We start from the raw sequence: 19772 nt of genomic DNA on the forward strand, positions 1-19772 counted from the left end.
GGAAGGAAAGCTAAGGGGAACTATTTGGGGGTTTCAGTTCAGCTAGCAATTTTCCTTTATGGCCTAAAAGATTTACTTAGTCTCAAGTCACCATAGGAAAACCATAAACTTGTTTAAAAATGTGGATGGGGAGGCCATGTGAAAAGCTAGTCTTACCTATACAAATAAAAATAAAATGGGACTCAGTATGGTTAAAATAAGGATTCCTAAATTCATCCGGCTGAAGACACAGTTCAAAATCAGACTGTTTGAGAAAGATCTTTTTATATCTTCTGTTTCTGCAGAGTCACTGTCCCTTTGCTAACCATTTACTGAGTCCTTCTTATATGAAGGCATTCTGTTCAAAGTTGTGAAGAACATAAATATGAATAAGCCAGAGTCTCTGACCTCAGCGCTTATAAAAAAAGATTTTGTTATGATATCTCCAGTTTCATCTTCCACATCTCAATTGAAACCAAAAAAACTTTCAGTTCCCAAATTATCTTCCCATGCTATCTGAAACCTGGCCCTTTATCTTCTTCACCTCTGAGCCCTGTCACTATCCCCCATTCCAACCCCAGCATTTCCCAAGAGCTAAACTGTGCTTCAGCTTAAAAACACTGACACAGAAAGTAGTTTATTTCCTCTGATTTGTGTCTATGGAGAAAGCCAGAAGAGCAGCTCAGTTCATGAGAATTGGGTAGACATAACATTTCTATCAGTCCAGGTATGACATGTGGTCAGAAACAAGATAGTAGGTGTAGAAGAGACACAGGCTTTGTGAGGCAGGGGTAGGAGAAGACTGGAGAAGCCATGCCATAGTCCTGGGCTCCCTAAAGTCTCTCCGAACACCTCTTCTTTGGTTGAGAAACACTGAGAAGGCTAGAGGTGCTTGCTACAGAAAATAAGTCTGAAGTATGAAAGAAGAGAGAGACTCCCCCTAAAAATCCAATTACCTTTGTTAAAGCAGACTTGCCTAAGAGGGAGGGCTTCTCAATTAATTGTGCTTTTTCCTTTTTGCTCCATTTAGATATTTATGGGGACAAAGGTCTTACTTTCTAGAATTCTTCTGTGATTTTTCAGTGTTTACAACTAAAAGTATAGAAATCTAACAATCTGGCTTCCTAAAACTATAAGTAATTTATGCCTATTCCACAAAGGAATTTAATTGTATCCAAAGTTAAGAAAAAGTATTTGGGGACTTTTGTGGACTATAATTTATACTTATCTTTATACTAGAGGCCCAGTGCACGAAATTCATGCACTGGGGGATAGGGGTGTCCCTCAGCCTAGCCTGCACCCTCTCACAATCTGGGACTGCTGGCTCCCCACCACTCGCCTGCCTGCCTGCCTGATTGCCCCTAACCGCTTCTGCCTGCTAGCCTGATCACTCCCTAACCGCTCCCCTGCCAGCCTGATTGATGCCTAACTGTTCCCCTGCTGGCCCAATTGCCCCCAACTTCCCTTCCCTGCTGGCCCAGTCACCCCCAACTGCCCTCCCCTGCCAGCCTGGTTGCCCCCAACTGCCCTCCCCTGCAGGCCTGGTCACCCCTAATTGCCCTCCCCTGCCGGCCATCTTGTGGCTGTGGACGCTGCCATCTTTGAGGGTGGGATGGTCAATTAGCATATTCTGTTCTTATTGGCTGTGGGTGCCACCATCTTTGAGGGCGTGGCAGTCAATTAGCATATTCCCTCCTTATTGGCTGTGGGTGCCACCATCTTTGAGGGCAGGGCAGTCAATTAGCATATTCCCTCTTTATTAGATAGGATAATAATTGATCTTCAAATCATGACTAAGAGAATGACTACATTATTTTTAGTTATCTATCAATATCATCAGACTTCTTTAGAGAAATAACGGCTATCAAAGAGATAGTTAGGACATTGCACATATATGTAAATATATATATAACTTTTAAAGTTGCAGTTGTATTGGTTATATTTATTCTTTGTACCTTATGCGCCTTAGCCAATAGATATGAGACCTAGAACTAGAGATGAAGTCATTAAAATGCACTGCTTACTTAATGCTAGCCTGTTACACTAACTTCTGTGAGTATGGGGTGGTGCCATACTTGATAGTGACCTTCACCCTCCATGAATGTTTATAGCGCAGTAGAGTCCAGATCTCATTTGACATGAGAATGACACAGCCTGGAGATAAGCATTGTTGCTAAGTCAGGACCATCACATCACTCTGGTGATATCACACTAGATGGGTTCATTACACTTAGCACATATGGTTAAAAGGGCAAGTTCTACCAAGAAATATACATTAATGTATGGGTCCTTTGGAAGCTCTTATATACACAAAGCTTTTACATGACCAAACTATAAATGAAATACAAATCCTAGAAAACTAATCACATTTTCAGAAAAAGTACATGGCGAATTTTGTGGACTCAGAAGGGTTCCCAGAATCAGTGATGTTTAACCATGTCTTCATTTTCTAGTATATTATATTCTGTGTCAGTGCTTTCAACTACATTTCCAGATGGTAAAATTGACTTTTATACAAGAAAATATTATAAATCACTCCTAAACTCAAATAGACCACAGCATTTACAAAAATTCAAATATATTTTATCCCAGAAATATGAAAGGCTCATAGTCCCTCAACATCAAAAAATATTTCAACATAAATAAGATGGATGATACCCAAGAATGTTCAAATTCAGAAAAAATTCAAAGGTACTCAGAGTTTCACTCATCGGTTAAAGGGACATCTCCCCCCCCCCCCCCCCCCCCCCCCGCCCCCAAAAAAAGGTTAAGACCTTAGATAATTTGATTCCTAGAAGAGTCTGTGAGTCTGTATACATGTAACACTAAACTTATACTAATTGAAGAAATTTCTATCACTGTAACTTAAACACTAAAAGGAAATGGGCATTCTCCAGGCTTACCCCTTGATAATGTCTGCATATTACTATGTATAAATCACCAGTTCTATGTCAAAATCTTAAACTCCAGTGAAGATCTGAGGTTTATCCCTGTAGGATGAACATGAAAAAGTACCAAATTGCCTCTTAGTTTTTAGTCCCCGAATGATCGCTAAATGTTTCCATATTCTTCCTTCAATATTAACAGTATTGCATTTTTTCTTCCCATATTTACCATTATTCATAGGCCTCTTGCCATCTTCCATAAGTTCTAAGCTATAATACCACTGACACTGTGCTAAAGAAATAATAAAGTGAAAGTGAGTAGAGACACATAAAATATTTTGATTTGGTAATATTCAAAACACTTCATTCATATTCTATATCTCTTTTAAAATACAGCCTTGCAAATCAGTATTTTTAAAATCTAGAGATTTTTAGGCTTATCTTTTTTATATAATGCATAGAAAACTAATGACTATGACCATTTTAAGAAAGGCCAATATAAAATCTTGTGAAAAACTAAGGCAATTAATTTAATTTAAGGATTAACCACTTTGGGATCATCAGTATATTTTTTTCCCTTAATCACAGAAATAGAACTTAAGGAAGTCTGAATTCAAGAGGCACAGAATTACTGATAGTAAATGGATGCCTGCCACTGATAGATAGAGACCTACTAAAAATCAAACTGAGCCCTTGCTGGTTTGGCTCAGTGGATAGAGCATCGGCCTGCGGATTGAAGGGTCCTAGGTTCCACGGGGTTGTGGGCTCAATCCCCAGGGGGCGGGGGGGGTGCAAGAGGCAGCCAATCAATGATTCTCTCTCATCATTGATGTTTCTATCTCTCTCACCCTCTCCCTTCCTCTCTGAAATCAATAAAAAATATTTTTTTAAAAATTTAAACTGAAAAAGTTCTGAAATTACAGAACAAGCCTATGGGAAAGTATCATTGAATTCACAGAAATCTGCTTTACCTATAGATTTTCACAAACATATCTACTAGACATGTAGGTAATATGACAGCTAATATAACAATATTTTGTACTCTTTCAAAATAATGTTTGTTACGCACTACAAAAGCTTAAAGCATTCCAAAGAAGTGTAAGTAAGGGTGTGCGCCAGTAGGTGACTTGAGCGTTTAAAGAGGGAGAAAGGAGTGTTTATCCCTACACACAGATGCGTGTGCTGTCACCACAAAACACTGACTGGCTAGTCCTAAACAGAATGAGTTTTCTCAAAATCAAAAGCCACCATTCCAGGTCTTAGTAGGAGCTTACTGTCCAAGGGAAGAGTGGGATTGGTCCTTAGGGACAGTGATTTAATAGGTATTATTTCCTGCATATTGAAATTAGTGAATAATTCTAAAACTGTCCTAGGAGAAGGAAAAAAGGCTTGAGCTTTAAAAATTGAAGTTGGCTGCATCGAAAATGTTCACAGTGCTAAAAGGCTCATTCCCCATCCTTTGGTATTTTTTTTTTTTCTTTCTTGCCCCTGCCCTATTATTTATTGGTTTATTTATTTTTTGGTAGGCTTGCTCTTCTTATTTTGTTGCAAGGCTGCATTTTAACTTATCTGATTCTGCAGTTTAACACGGCCTGTGACACCTGTGTTCATTTGTTCTCAGCTGGTGAATGAACAGCAAGAAAGCAGACCCCTCCTGAGTCCCTCCATCGATGACTTTCTCTGTGAAACCAAATCGGAGGCAATAGCAAGGCCAGTAACGTCCAACACAGCTGGTAATTCTTTCACTTTTAACTGATCCTCGGGTGGAGTTCATGTTCACTGAAGTAAAATACACGTTTTCTTTCCACGATGCATTTTAACTGGAGAAAAATGTTTGCAACTGACTAAAACTTTAGAACATTTATTATTCAACATAAGCCAATGAACCACTTTTCATTATGCTGTAAGAAACTGCGATGTATATATATTACACAACCAGTGTTGCTGAACATTAGCATGCCGCTATTAGCAATGAATGGTTTTTCCATACATATTTTCATATTTACATCTCATCTCAAGTCACATCACAGTAGGAAACCTTTAAAACAAAAGCATCTATTTCAGAGTAAGGGTTTTCAAGTTCTGCCTGAAATACTTTGTCTGACAAAAGTCCAGTAAAGTAAAAATATAGGCCACCCCTTCAAGTGGATTGAAATGCCAGCTAAAATGCCCTAGAGACTTGGGATATTATAGGCACTAACAAGTATTCATCCACTGGGGGATGTAAGAGGCCTCAGGTATGAATGCCACCTCCTCAAGTATCCTCTGCATTTTCCAATTCTCACTGATACTAAAACTAAGTCACTTAGGTAGGGCCCACCCTGAGGGAGCAACAAAAGATTTGACTCAAAAGCTAATTTTCACCTTCGATATCAGAGGCAGCTTTTGGCATTGATTTCATTCAGTCTGCGTTCACATTCAAAGGCATGTTGTTCAAATAAGAATGAGAAAATGATGTTCAGAATCAGAGAACAAAGGTTATGTTAGGTTGCGGGAGACGATTTGACGGAGAAAGGAGGTGATAATCACATCCTGTCTTGTTAAATTCCTTCCATCTCCCATCGTGTCCTCCGCTGGCTGTTGCCTGCTATATTTTCGTTATACTCTTAAGTACCTGAACAAAATCACAGGTGAAGGAAATTGTGATTTTTTTAAATAGGTGCTAAAAATTACAACAACAAAAGTAACTAATACCAGACAGAGACATTTTTGTGGGAGTGTTGTCTACAGTCTCTGAGGTCAAAGTTCATCATTTTAAATCTCAGCTCGGCCACTTAGCAGCTCAGTGTCCTCGGGCAAGTTGCTTAACTAGGTCTACTTCCTCATCCATCTAATAATAGTAAGATCTAGATCTTCTAGGTTACTTGGGAAGACTAAACAAAAAAAAAGCAATTTATGTAAGTCTTAACTCCAAGTGAGCTCAACAGGTATTACCACTCCTGTTAGCTATCAGTTCAAAAACAGGACACCCAACACTTCCCTTTTCAAATGTATTAATTTTCTGTATGTCACACCAAAGCAATCATTTTCTACACTCAGCTATCACTTGGAGTAACCAAGCAAATGAAATTGTGTTTGCTGCGTTTTTGGCAGGAAAGTGGGTAAATTCACATGCTATCTGATCAGAGTCAGCCTCCTGATCTCTGAAACTGGAGCTTCCCCTTCAAAACTGTAGAGCTGCCCCCAGAAGAATCCAGAAGATGCTACAACTAAGTCACTTAGGAGGAGCCCACCAGAAAGAGCCACATGATATTTGGCTCAAAAGCTACTTTCCCTTGGTTTTTCTAACATAGGAGAGACCTGTGAAATATTGGAGGGAAATATCAAATGATTGTGTCATCTCTTGCAATCCCAGTACCTCCAGTATTGCCTCTATTATTAGTTTCTTAGGACTGCCATGGCAAAATATCACAAACTCCATAGATTAAACCACAGAAATGTATTGTCTCCCAGCTATGGAACCCAGAACTACAAAATCAAGGTCAGTAGGACCATTCTCCCTCTGCAGGTGCTTGGGAAGGATCTCTCCTAGGCCTCTCTTCTGGTTTCTGGCAGTTCCTGGGCTTGTGGCAGCATAACTGGAATCTTCACCTGACATTATTCCTGTGTGTGTCTCTTTCTGGGGAAGAGAAGTCTAAAAGTTTCCCCTTTTTATAAGGATACCAGTAGGTAGGCCCTACTCCATCATGAATCATCTTAACTAATTATATCTCCATTGACCCTATCACCTTCTTTTTAAAAAAATATATTTTATTGATTTTTTACAAAGAGAAAGGGAGAGGGATAGAGTCAGAAACATCAATGAGAGAGAAACATCAATCAGCTACCTCCTGCACACCCCCTACTGGGAATGTGCCCGCAACCAAGGTACATGCCCTTGACCGGAATCCAACCTGGGACCCTTCGGTCCGCAGGCTGACACTCTATCCACTGAGCCAAACCAGCCAGGGTGACCCTATCACCTTCTGAGGCACTGGGGTTAACTTCAACAGATGAGTTTTGGGGGGAACACAACTCAATCCATAATGCCCTCAAAGTAGGGGGTCGGGAAAAGTGATATTTTGAGGCTGGATTTTCCTTTTCTCAGCCTCAGCATTCAGTACATCTGGGTCCCACAGATTCTGATCCTGAAGGAAGACTCTTATTTGATAATGTGCTTTTTAATCTTAAAAATTATATCTCAAGGCAGAAACACTATATGTTTTTAATCCCTAAGGAATATAGTTTTTTTTTATTATTTTTACAAAACTACAATTTACATCTCAATATGCAACATAAATCACATCTTTAAACAGAAAAAGTTTTAGCATTCAAGCATCCTGGAAAGAATTTTTAATTTGTTCCTATAATTTTACAGTTAAATTTTTTAGGCAGGAGATAGAGTTACCATTTTCTTTCCAAATTTTTAATAAAAATAATAATTTTAAAATGGAACATTGTCATTTTATAGAATAGCATGAAATTACATTGAGAAATCAGGACAGTCATTGTATATGACATTCTAAGCCAGGGGCCCTCAAACTACGGCCTGCGGGCCACATGCAAATACAAATATTGTATTTGTTCCCGTTTTGTTTTTTTACTTCAAAATAAGATATATGCAGTGTGCATAGGAATTTGTTCATAGTTTTTTTTTAAAATATAGTCTGGCCCTCCAACGGTCTGACGGACAGTGAACTGGCCCCCTGTTTAAAAAGTTTGAGGACCCCTGTTCTAGGCATTACACTTCAAAGGGATATTAAACAAGCTTAGAGTAAAATATGGAAGAAACCCTGCTTCATGTTTGTACCAAGTCAATCAAGCTGAAATTTGAAGAACGTTATACTAAGACTAGTGGCCCGGTGCATGAAATTCATGCACAGGGGAGGGGGTATTCCTCAGCCCAGCCTGCACCCTCTTCAGTCTGGGACCCCTCGAAGGATGTCCTACTGCCGGTTTACAGGGATCGGGCCTAAACCAGCAGTTGGACATCCCTCTCGCAATCCAAGACTGCTGACTCCTAACTGCTCACCTGCCTGACTGCCTGCCTGCCTGCCTGATTGCCCCTAATCACTCTGCCTGCCTGCCTGCTCGCCCCCAACTGCCCCCCTGCTGGCCTGCTCATCCCCCCTTCCCTCCCCACTGGCCTGCTTGCCCCCAACTGCCCCCCTGCTGTCCAGCTCACTCCAAACTGCCCCCCTGCTGTCCTGATCACCTCCAACTGACCCCTACTGATGGCCTGCTTGCCCCCAACTGGCCCCCCTGCTGGTCTGCTTAACCCCAACAGCCCCGCCCCCCACCAGCCTGATCACCCATAACTGCCCTCCCCTCTTGGCCTCTAACCACCTCTACCTCAGCTCTGCCACCATGGCTTTGTCCAGAAGAATGTCCAGAAGGTCTCCTGGAAAGTCTCCCAGTCTAATTAGCATATTACCCTTTTATTAGTATAGATAGAGGCCTGGTGCATGGGTGGGGTCCAGCTGGTTGGCCCTGAAGGGTGTCCCGGATCAGGGTGGGGGTTCCCTTGGGATGTGGGGCGGTCTGGGTGAGGGGCCTGTGGTGGTTTGCAGGCCGGCCATGCCCCCATGGAGTGAGAGTCCCCGCTGGGGGGGTGTGACCAGCCTGGGTGAGGGGCTGAGGGCTGTTTTCAGGCTGGCAACACCCCCTTCAGGCTTGGGGTCCCCACTGGGGTGCCTGGACAGCCTGGGTGAGGGGCTAAGGCAGCCGTGGGCAAACTACGGCCCACAGGCCGGATCCGGCCCGTTTGAAATGAATAAAACTAAAAAAAAAAAAGACCGTACCCTTTTATGTAATGATGTTTACTTTGAATTTATATTAGTTCACACAAACACTCCATCCATGCTTTTGTTCCAGCCCTCTGGTCCAGTTTAAGAACCCATTGTGGCCCTCGAGTCAAAAAGTTTGCCCACCCCTGGGCTAAGGGCTGTTTTCAGGCTGGCCACAGCCCTTTCAGGGTGGGGGCCCCCACTGGGGTGCCTAGCCAGCCTGGGTGAGGGGCTGAGGGCTGTTTGCAGGCTGGCCACGGCCCCGGGCAACCCAGGCTCCCAGACCCTCCTTGAGCGGAGGCCACAGCGGCTAGAAAGAGGTATCTGGGATTTATTTATCTTCTATAATTGAAACTTTGTAGCCTTGAGCGGAGCCCACAGCCCGCCAGGGCAGGCAGGAAGCTTGGCTTCCTCCATCACCAGGGGCAACCCAAGCTTCCTGTTTGCTCCAGCTCCACGGCCGCCGCCATCTTGGTTGGGTTTATTTGCATACTCACTCCTGATTGGCTGGTGGGCGTGGCTTGTGAGTGTAGCGAAGGTAATGTCAATTTGCATGTTTCTCTTTTATTAGATAAGATGAGAGGCATTAAAGTCAGTGTGCTACCACCTTGGCATTTACTTAAGTGTTTAAGGAATATATTCTTATATAAATTAACACAAAATAAACAATATAGGAAATATTCATCTCTTCCAAACATCAGTTAAATAATGAGTTGGTTTTTTCCTCTACTGACCCTAAAAATACATATCAATTTTTTTGCCTCAGATGCATTCTAAATTATAATTTTTCTTAAGTATTTCAGTGATCTTTGCCTTCTGCTTGTTTTTCTACACACTTCTTGTCATCCAATGATGACAATTTCAAGCTGATCAAATTAGGGTGTTTTTTGTTTTCTTTGCTATTAACAATCTAAATCATCTTTAACTTATCTGTAACCTAGGTAGATAGCTAATTCTTTGACCTTCTCAAACTGTATCCATAGGTGGTGGGTAGGCCAAGATCATTGCTAATATCCTTGATTTAAATATGGCAAATCAATTATACACAGATGCATATATTAAATGTTCTGAAAGTAATTATACAATTGATATGTTAAGATAGTGATTATATTATAGGGCAAATAATTATTATAAGTCTTGCAATAATATCTTGTCTGTATTCTTCCCCAAAAAATCTAATATATGTCTAAGTACAGGAAAGATTCCTCTAAAACCCAAGAAAAATCATTACTTGGTTTGCATTTATCAATATCATAATCTAAAAGAATTGTATCCATAAACTTGATCCATTAGGTGGACAGTTACTATATAAGAAAGATTTTTTATGGTTTAAAAAATAGTAATCTCACTCCTTGAAATGGGGCCTGTAGACAATACCTATACTAGTACAAGAGATTCCTATGTGTAAGGAAGAAGAACTCTTAACAAAATTCACAATTCCAAAACAGCCACCTAATTAAATATCTTTTTCTTATTGTCTAAAGTTTTACATATGTCTCCTTTTTCCCCAATTGACCACCCCCCCCCATCAGCTAATTAAATATCTTAACTGCAAAATTAGTGTAATATTTTCAAAATACACTAGAGGCCTGGTGCCTGGTACATGAAATTCATGCACTTGCCAGGGGGGCGGGGCGGGGGGGGGGGGGGGGTTGGGGCGTTCCTCAGCCCAGCTTGTGCTCTCTCACAGTCCAGGAGCCCTCAGGGGATGTCCAATTGATGGCTTAGGCCCACTTCCTGCGGGGAGTGGGCCCAAGCCAGCAGTAGGACATCCTTAGCGCTGCCGTGGAGGTGGGAGAGGCTCCCGCCACTACTGCTGTGCTTGCTAGCTGTGAACCCAGCTTCTGGCTGAGTAGCGCTCCCCCTGTGGGAGCGCACTGACCACCAGAGGGTAGCTCCTATGTTGACCATCTGCCCCCTGGTAGTCAGTGTGCTTCATAGAGACCAGTCGTTCCACTGTCAGACCAAAACTAGCTCTCCAAAATACCGCCCCCCCAGGAGTCCCGGATTGCGACAGGGTGCAGGTAAGGCGAAGGGACCCCACCGGTGCACAATCAGGGCCGGGGAAGGATGCAGAAGATTGGCCAGCCGGGGAAGGACAGCAGAAGGGCTCCAGGGCATGTCCAGCCTGCCTCGCTCAGTTCCAATGGGCCGGACCCCAGCAGCAAACTAACCTACCGATCAGAGTGTCTGCCCCCTGGTGGCCAGTGCACATCACAGCAAGCAGTTGAATGGCCTTAGCATGTCATTTGCTTGGTTGAAAGGCCAACCGAATGACGAGACACTTAGTATATTAGGCTTTTATTATATAGCAGCAGTCGCCAAACTTTCAGACCTCCTGGACCACCAGTGGTCCCCAGACCACCGGTTGGTGACCGCTGTTATATAGGATATTTATGAAGCCCAAGTAGCCATGAATCAAATGGCATGCCTCTAGAGAGAACATAGAAATTTGGGAAGTAGCATTAATTACATATTCCAATAAAAAGGCAAAAGTTGCTTGAATTATTTGGGTCTAATTTATCTATTTCACATCACTGGCAAAATGCTTCCTGAAAGGACTTTGCTTTGAAGCCACTATGTTAAATGAATCTTATAGAACAGAACAGAGATCCTATGGGCTCCCTGTAGCATGTTCTGTGACTGCACGTCGGGGTTGTCCTCTGATTCGTCCTCTCTGACCACTCCATGTAGATTTATTTCTTTAGAGAAATTTGCTAAAAGCCCAAGGCTCATTATTCTGTAGTGGTGTGAATAGCATTGTGTGTCCCATCTAAGTATCAAATCAGGGCTTCATTAGAGGTGCTATTTTATTCTAACTGTTTTAAGCAGCCTCACCTCCCAGGGCCCATGTAATCTAGTATTCATAAACATCTGCCGTGCCCTGAGGGAGTCCTCCAGTTCAACAGGGTGTGATCCTCAATCAGGTGTCCTTGAAATAGATGGGCACAGATACTTATGTATTCTATCTTCAGGAATAGAATGAAATTAGGTTATAAAAACAGAAGTTTCTAGAATTGCCTACTATATAAATTATGCCTCAGACTACCCAATCTGCCAAATAATTGGGAGCTAAACAAAAAATAATCAAAGCCACATCAATAGAATTAGCCCGTTGCCTCCAGGTTCAGATCAAAGGTAAAGAGGAGTGGGGAAGAACATACACTTGGGAGTGGCAGGGCCTGTGTTTGAATCCTCTTATGGGCAACGTGCTATCAGGTGTTTGAGTTTCCTATTGTAACAAATTACCGAAAATTTAGTAGCTTACAACAAAACAAATGTATTTCCTTACAATTCTAAGTCAGCAGGCCCAAAATCAAGGTGTTGGCAGGGCTGCATTTTTCCTGGAGGCTCTAAGGGAGAATTCATTTCATTGACTTTTCCAAACTTCTACAGGGTACTTGCAATTCCTTTGTTTGTGGTCCCTTCCTCCATCTCCAAAGCCAATAGCATAGCATCATCAAGCCTCTCTCTCTCTCTCTTTTTCTCCCTTCTTCCTCTCTCTTTCTCCCCCCCTTCTCTCTCTCATTCACACACACACACACACACACACACACACACACGCCCCTTGCACACAAACATTTTCATATCCACTATAAGAGCTGGTTATCTTAATTGAAACACACTGATTCTGAAACCCAAACCTTCATACGTCTAAGAGAATCTTTTAAATTGGGCTAAGAAAATCAGCAGCGCAGACACCCCCTTCTGTGCCAAGGTAGTCTTCGAAGCCCACATGCACGCACCCTAAGATGTGCTTTGTCTTCTTCCAAGAAGTGAAAAGCTGCACCCATCCTTCAATGCTTCTGAAATTGTGGTTCCGGAATTCTCTCAGCTTCAAAGTTTTCTATGCAACTTCAGGCCACTCCCTTCATCGACCGGGTACCAATAAGGCCTCTTGTGTGTGCTGAGCATTTGTTTCCCATTTGCTGGGAGAAGAACAAAGGGAGAGAGAGAGAGAGAGAGAGAGAGAGAGCTCCAAACAAACACAGGAAGTGCTGAGGACAGTTTGGAGAGGGAAGGAATGTTACTGAGCCAAGCTTGAATTCAAAATTCACTATTTTAATAATTCACTTATTCTGAATGGTGAGAAGCAGATTTAGAACTAAATTAATATTCACCTGTTATTATTTGTAGCAAACGTACTTCCCTTATACAAGTAGATGAGTCCTGTATCATTTGCTCCTAGAAGAAATGTGGGAGCAAGTGACTGATTCCTAATTGCTTTTACAGTCAGTAGGGAGACATATATGGCGTTCCAGAGACTGTATTCCACTTCTTTCCTTCTATTAGAAGGAAATATGGGTCTAGGATCCCTGCCGACACACCAGTGGCCTGGAAATTTTTGATTAAACATTCAAAGGATATGACATGTATGGCGTCCTCTCCTATCTGGGCTGCGTGCCACGCTTAAATCGTGGCCATCAAGCCAGGCGGCTCCGCTCTGAAAGCCACTTCTCTCCCCATGGGTTCTTGCTAGCCACAAAACACTCCTCAGCTCTCAGAGCATCTTTGCATCGCAAAGTGGCTCCCATCTCATCAGAACACTCGGATGAGATAAGCTGACACTTTCAGACCATTTTATGATAAATGTACCTCATAGCATCTGCTGTAGAACCATTATCTCTGTCTCATCCTCCACTTTATTCCCAGTGGTTTTTCCTCTTCCTGTCAGTGTCTGGAGCTTATTCCTGCCTGAAGTAGGATCAGGGAAACTAGGAGGAGACCAACAAAAAGGAAAAGGAAGGAAAAGCATCAGGCATTGGCCACCAAAGAATGACGATAACATGTATCCAGTGCCTACAGTATGCCTTCTGTTTCACACATTCTATTTACAAATTAGAGAATTAAATCTCTGTATCATGCCTTAAAGACAGACTATTAATTCCGCATTTTTCAGTTGATAAAACTAAAACTCAGAGCGGTCAAGAAACTTACTCCAAATCACACAGCTAAGCAGTGGTACAGCCAGGTCTTCTACATCACCATCAACATGCAACCGCTGTGATTTGTCATTGAAATCAGAAGACAAAATCATGGAGAGGAAAGCTTGGCACACTGTCTCAAGGATCCCATAGGGACGCTTAACTCGTGAGGACAGTGCAGCACTAAAACCCTGCCCAGCTGGCGTGGCTCAGTGGTTGAGTGTCGACCTATGAACCAGGAGGTCTCGGTTCGATTCCTGGTCAGGGCACAAGCCCGGGTTGTAGGCACAGTCCCCAGTGTGGGGCATGCAGCAAGCAGCCGGTCAATGATTCTCTCATCATTGATGTTTCTATCTCTCTCTCCCTCTCCCTTCGTCTCAAAGCAATAAAAAAAACATTTTTTTTGTAAAGAAGAAATCCTGATTGTGAGCTCATTTGAGCCCTGAACCTGCCTTGAGTGCAAGGGGGAAGCAGATGGAGGAGAGCTGAGACATCAACAGAAATCCATTTCCTACCAAAAGGAAAAGCTGGGAGACCAAAGAGGAGGGGTGCGGTCCTTGAAGAGGGTGCTGAAAGGGCTAACCCCAGGAGTTTTACAGTCACTTTGGAGGTGTTTCTAAGCTAGCTGGGTGAGGCGATCCTGGGCCAGGAAGCCAGCAAGCCGGTTCAGAAGCCAGCCTCAGGTACGGCTGAAGGGAGCTTCTCTGATTAGAAGTCCCCACTTCTCACAATGAGCTAGGCCAAACACTGGTCCCTTGCACTGTAAGAGCGAGAGGGATGAAGAGTTTCAAAGCTTGCCTTTTAAATTCTCATTTGCCTCGTTTGCACTTGAACAGATTATTATTGCTGCCTACATTACAGTGTTTAATACAATGTAATCAACTTGCTAGGAAGTAAAAGTCTAACCGTTTTATGATTTGTTACATTGAAATTTAAATTTGCATATTAAGCAGCAAAGTCATTAACATGTGTACCTATTCATCAACTATGGATTATAAAACACCTCTCTAGTTGAGCCCAAACAGCAAGCCATTTTCTGATTGAATTGCTTAATCAAATAGAAGATAATTAGCAGCAGTCTTTTTGTACCGTGTTTGCTTTAGTCGCTTGAAATTAAAACAAAGACAATCAGAAACTTGCCCAAGTCATCCTCATAACTGTTTCGTAAGCATATCCCTGAAAAGGCTAGATTGACTCTTCTCTGGGGGAAAAAAACTGCACTCTAAAATACACCTCTATAAATCAAGCAAAGCCAAGTAAATGGTACCTGAACTCAGATTCAATTTCATCACTTGAATTTCAATTCAAAACTTCATCGCTGGTGAGGGCTGATCTAAACCCCGCTTGGCGGATCTGTACCCTGCGAAATACAAAGAACAGGCAGCAAACGTCCCCCAGTAAATGCAGACTGTCTTTATAAATCAGTGGTGAGCTAACTTACTTTGGTGCTTCTAACCTACACTACAAACACAAATTCCTTCTGCACCCACCAAAGCCTCCTTTTAACAGTAACTTCAGAGCCCTGAGTGGGCTTGTCTTAACCTCTTCTGTCTCTCACAGTGTTGACCACAGGCTTAGACCTCCTCGACCTGAGTGAACCCGTCTCGCAAACCCAAACCAAAGCCAAGAAGCTGGAGGCCTCATCGAAAACCGCATCCCTCAAGAAGAAGGCTGATGGAGCTGATCTCATCGGTGCGGAGGCTGAACAGAGAGGCCAGCAGCCTCTTCGAGGCCCGGAGACGGCATCCTTAGATTTAGGTGAGGCAGGAGCTAAGTGTCTGTTGCTGCTCACCCTTGCCTTGACACGAGGACGTTCCACAAATGGCATTAAATCCATGGGCAAAGGAGTAGGAAGGGTTAATTCCACATAGAAAACGGCAAGACACTTGTCTTTTGTGCTTGAGTTAAGTGGCTTTGCATAACTGATATGGATTCAGTCATTTATTTATTCAACCCACATGTATTGCGCTCTTGATAGATGGAAGGCACCATACTAGGCATTGGAGCAAAAATAAGACATGAATATTTCTCTCTAGGAGCATTCAGTCTAGAGAGAGCCAGGGGAGAAGGAGAGAGAAAGAGAGAGAGAGAGAGAGGGAGAGAGAGAGAGAGAGAGAGAGAGAGAGAACAGGAGAGGAGAGGAAAACAACTCTAACACTAGGTTCAGGAACAGCCCAGCAGAATGGTAACATGTAATATGCATAGAGATACATTCGATGCAATAGCCGTTACCATTTATTGATGGTTTATGACAGTGATGGCGAACCTATGACACGCATGTCAGAGGTGACACGGAACTCATTTTTTTTGGTTGATTTTTCTTTGTTAAATGGCATTTAAATATATAAAATAAATATCAAAAATATAAATCTTTGTTTTACTATGGTTGCAAATACCAAAAAATTTCTATATGTGACACGGCACCAGAGTTAAGTTAGGGTTTTTCAAAATGCTGACACGCCGAGCTCAAAAGGTTCGCCATCACTGGTTTATGATGTCCAGGACTGTGCTAATATATGTAATGATTTACATATATTAGCCCTTTCATTCATCCCAACTCTTTGAAATAAGTGAGGAACCAGGTTTTCAAATTTAAATAACTTGCCCAAGATCTCAGTTAGGATGGAGAACTGGAACTTGAGGCTAGCTCTAATTAACTTCAAAGCCCGTGCTTTTACCCACTGTACGTCTTCCTGAGAAAGGAGAGCTTAACCTCAGTTCGTGGAACCAGTTAAATTAAACGCTCCTTTCTCAGGAGAATGAAGGTGGCAGGCGTTTTAGAAAGCCAAAGGAAACTTGTATCTCTCCAGGCTGAGGCTGGCTGGTGTGTATGTGTATACATATGTGTGTGGGTAAATAGTCATAAAATTAGCATATTAGCAACCTATCTGTAGGTTGTGAAGATTAAAGGGGAAAGATATGTGGAGTTGCCGAGCCCTGCCACGTGTACACGGTCATGAATTAATTTATTCATTTGTTCAGTAAACATTTCTCTGAATGCCTACCATGTTCCATACTATGTGCTAGGAATACAAAGATAAATAATATAAGCTCTCTGCCTTCATTAAGCTTACATTCTCGCTTAGTAAGTTCACACTCTAGTGGAGAGATAGAAAAATGATTAATTGATTACAATAAAATATGCACTACAGTAGTCCCCCGAATTTGCAGTTTCACTTTCTGAAGTGTCAGTTACCAGTCTGAAAATGTTAAGTGGAAAATTCCAGAAATCATCAATTAATAAGTTTTAAATAGCATGCCATTCTGAGGAGCATAATGAGGTCTCAAGGGCTCTGGCTCCATCCCGCGAGGATGTGAATCATCCCTCTGTCCAACCCCTCCACACCATGGCTGCTCCCTGCCCCTTAGTCCTTTAGTAGCTGCCTTAGTTATCAGATTGACTGTCTCCGTATTGCAGTGCCTGTGTCCAAGGACCTCTTATTGACTTAATAATGGCCCCAAAGCAGAAGCATAGTGATGCTGGCAATTCTGATATGCCAAAGAGAATCCGTTAAGTTCTTCTTGTAAGTGAAAAGGTGAACATTCTTGATTTAACAAGGAAAAGGGGGGGAAGCATATGCCATGGTTATTAAGGTTTGTGATAAGAATGAATCTTCTATGCGTAAAATTGCCTACTTTTTAAATTAAACTTCATCTTAGGTGTATGTGATTAGGAAAGAACATTATATATATAGGGTTCAGTACCAACCACAGAGTCAGGCATCCACTGAGGGTCTTGGAAAGTATCCCCTGAAGATAAGGGGAAACTACTGTATATGTTGCAATGAAGGAAAGCCCAGGTCACTTCCAAAAAGAGCACCTTCATAGAGCCCTGACCCAGCCAGGGGGGTGTAGAAGGTCTTATAGGAGGTACTATGTGAACAGAGTCTTGACAGATGAGTGGAAATTTTCCAGATGAAAAATATGGGTCAGAGGGAGGGAGGAAAGAAGGACAGGGCATTCCTGATGCAGAAGAGAAGGGGATTCACCCACAAATAGAGAAACACACAAAAATATCCTTCCAAACAAATACAAACATTTGTGATAGTATTCAAGCAGTGAGAAATAAGTCTGAGAGTCACTCGGGGCTGGGATATGGGATAGTGGATGCCATGCCCTTGAGTTTGGGGGAAAGGCGGGGTTGAAGGGTTTTACACATAAGAGGGACTTCAACGGATTCTACTTTAAAAAGCGTTTTTTCTGGTGGATGCGTAGATGAAGAAGTGGGAGTAGGACTTGTGGACCAAGTAGACACGTGTATGCCAGCAATGAAGACATATAGAATGTGCTGAACTCTGTGATAAGGATACGAGAGGGAAAGAGGGAGGCAGGAAGTCAAGGTGGAAATTCTGGAGTTGTTTTGAACCTGTTTTACAGAATGGGGCAAAAGTAGGTTTGCAGTTTTTCATATGGAAAATAATACAATAATCAACAAATAATAATAATACAAGAATAAACTGCGTTTTGTGTACTTACAACTGTATTACAGTTGTAAACAATACATTAGCCCCACCATGTATTTGAGGAAACTGGGATTTCTCTGTGGAGATGTCCAATCAACTGTTAAATGTATAGATCTAGACCTTGGGAGAGGAGCTGAGCAGGAAATGGAGATTTGAACATCTGAAGCCTGTGAATGGATATCGCATTCATGGGTATAGATGACCTCACCTAAAGATCATAGAAAACATCTATATATATAAAAGCCTAAACAACCATTATGACCAGTCACTATGACATGCACTGACCACCAGGGGGCAGACGCTCAATGCAGGAGCTGCCCCCTGGTGGTCAGTATGATCCCACAACCAATCTCCCACAGCCAGCCAACATCCCGCGGTCCCTCCCCCTGTCCGGCAGGCCCCAAACAGCCCTGATTGCCCTTGATCGCTGGCCAGGCTGAGGAACCCCACCCATGCACAAAATCGTGCACTAGGCCTTTAGTTATAATATAACACAATATACATGTAAAGGAAACTTAAATTTCTCTGCTTTTGAGAAAACGTCCTGTGTAAGAAGTCATAAAAATGTTTCATTTCAAGAACTTTGGAGGACACGGAAAGCAAACCTGTCTTTTCTTAATGGGCAAAAATGGACCTAGGATGGTTTAAGTGGTTTATTTACAGTCACACACTTGTTAATGAGAGAGAAGGACACTTTAGGTCAGATGGAAGAATGAAGCAACCGGGAGAAAATGGTCTGGCATTCTCTTGGCTTTCTCCTTTCTCTCCATCCCCATTATTAATTCCTTTCTTTGGTGAGAAACTACACAGTCTGTACAAAAGCTGTGAAAGGTGCTTTAGTTTCTTCTCACCTCCTTTTAACAGGGAGGCTCTTAGACAGAATTTCTTTCTAGAAACATGCCAGGCATGCCTCAAAGCCATGTTCTGAGCTAGAAGCCAACAGGACCCAGCACTCCATGTGCTCATTCCCACAGGGTTCCATGGCCTCATGCAAAGAATTCAGAATGCATATAGCTCTTGAAACAAATTCAGGTAAAACAACTTGATTGTTTAACTGTAAATGCAATTGAATTTCCTTAATAGGTCTCATTTTTATTTAGCTACACATGTTTTAATTTTCATGTGACCTTAAAGAATTGGTCTTGGGGTTTAAAAATATCAGTTGAGTGAAGTTCACTTGTAATAACACTTTTCAACCTTAATCAGTTTCTCTTCTCTCTGCACCTCATATTCTCCCCCTATCCCTCTCATTCCCTTCCTGTGTCCTTGACAGACATTCAAACACAACTGGAAAAATGGGATGATGTTAAGTTTCATGGAGATCGCAGTAGCAAGGGTCATCCAATGGCGGAGAGAAAATCATGCTCTTCTAGAACTGGATCGAAGGAACTCTTATGGTAAGGTATTTCAATATCAGGAAATAGCCATTTAAGTGTCCACTGTATGGGTTTTTCCTCTCATGTACTGAAATAGCCAATGAGTTAAGTCAATCCAAATACTTGGTGCCATGTATAACCCCTTATATATCAACTAGAAGCCCAGTGCACGAAATTCGTACACGGGTAGGGTCCCTAGACCTGGCTGGCGATCAGGGCCAACGTATGGGGTGACCAGCAGGGCAGTCGGGGGGCTCCCACTGGCACCTGCCTTGACTGGCCTGGGGCCTGTGGGCTGGGGGAAGCTCCTGCATTGAGTGTCTGCCCCCTGGTGGTCAGTGCACTTCATAATGACCAGTCGTTCCACCAGTCATTCTGC

General features: G+C 42.5%; 1 protein-coding gene across 6 annotated transcripts in view; it reads left to right on the forward strand.

Annotated features, from left to right (window-relative positions):
* Positions 1–19772, forward strand: part of PEX5L (peroxisomal biogenesis factor 5 like) — a 234259-nt gene that overhangs the window by 142745 nt on the left and 71742 nt on the right. For all 6 annotated transcript variants that reach the window (XM_070406751.1, XM_070406753.1, XM_070406755.1 and 3 more), the window contains 3 exons: positions 4486–4597; positions 15115–15312; positions 19291–19414. In XM_070406751.1, the coding sequence (XP_070262852.1) occupies positions 4486–4597; positions 15115–15312; positions 19291–19414 (434 nt within the window). The remainder of the gene's footprint in view (positions 1–4485; positions 4598–15114; positions 15313–19290; positions 19415–19772) is intronic.

The sequence above is a fragment of the Myotis yumanensis genome, unplaced genomic scaffold (genome assembly GCF_028538775.1).
Source record: "Myotis yumanensis isolate MYYU_CA2020_CCGP unplaced genomic scaffold, mMyoYum1.0.hap1 SCAF_2, whole genome shotgun sequence".
NCBI classification, from domain to species: domain Eukaryota; kingdom Metazoa; phylum Chordata; class Mammalia; order Chiroptera; family Vespertilionidae; genus Myotis; species Myotis yumanensis.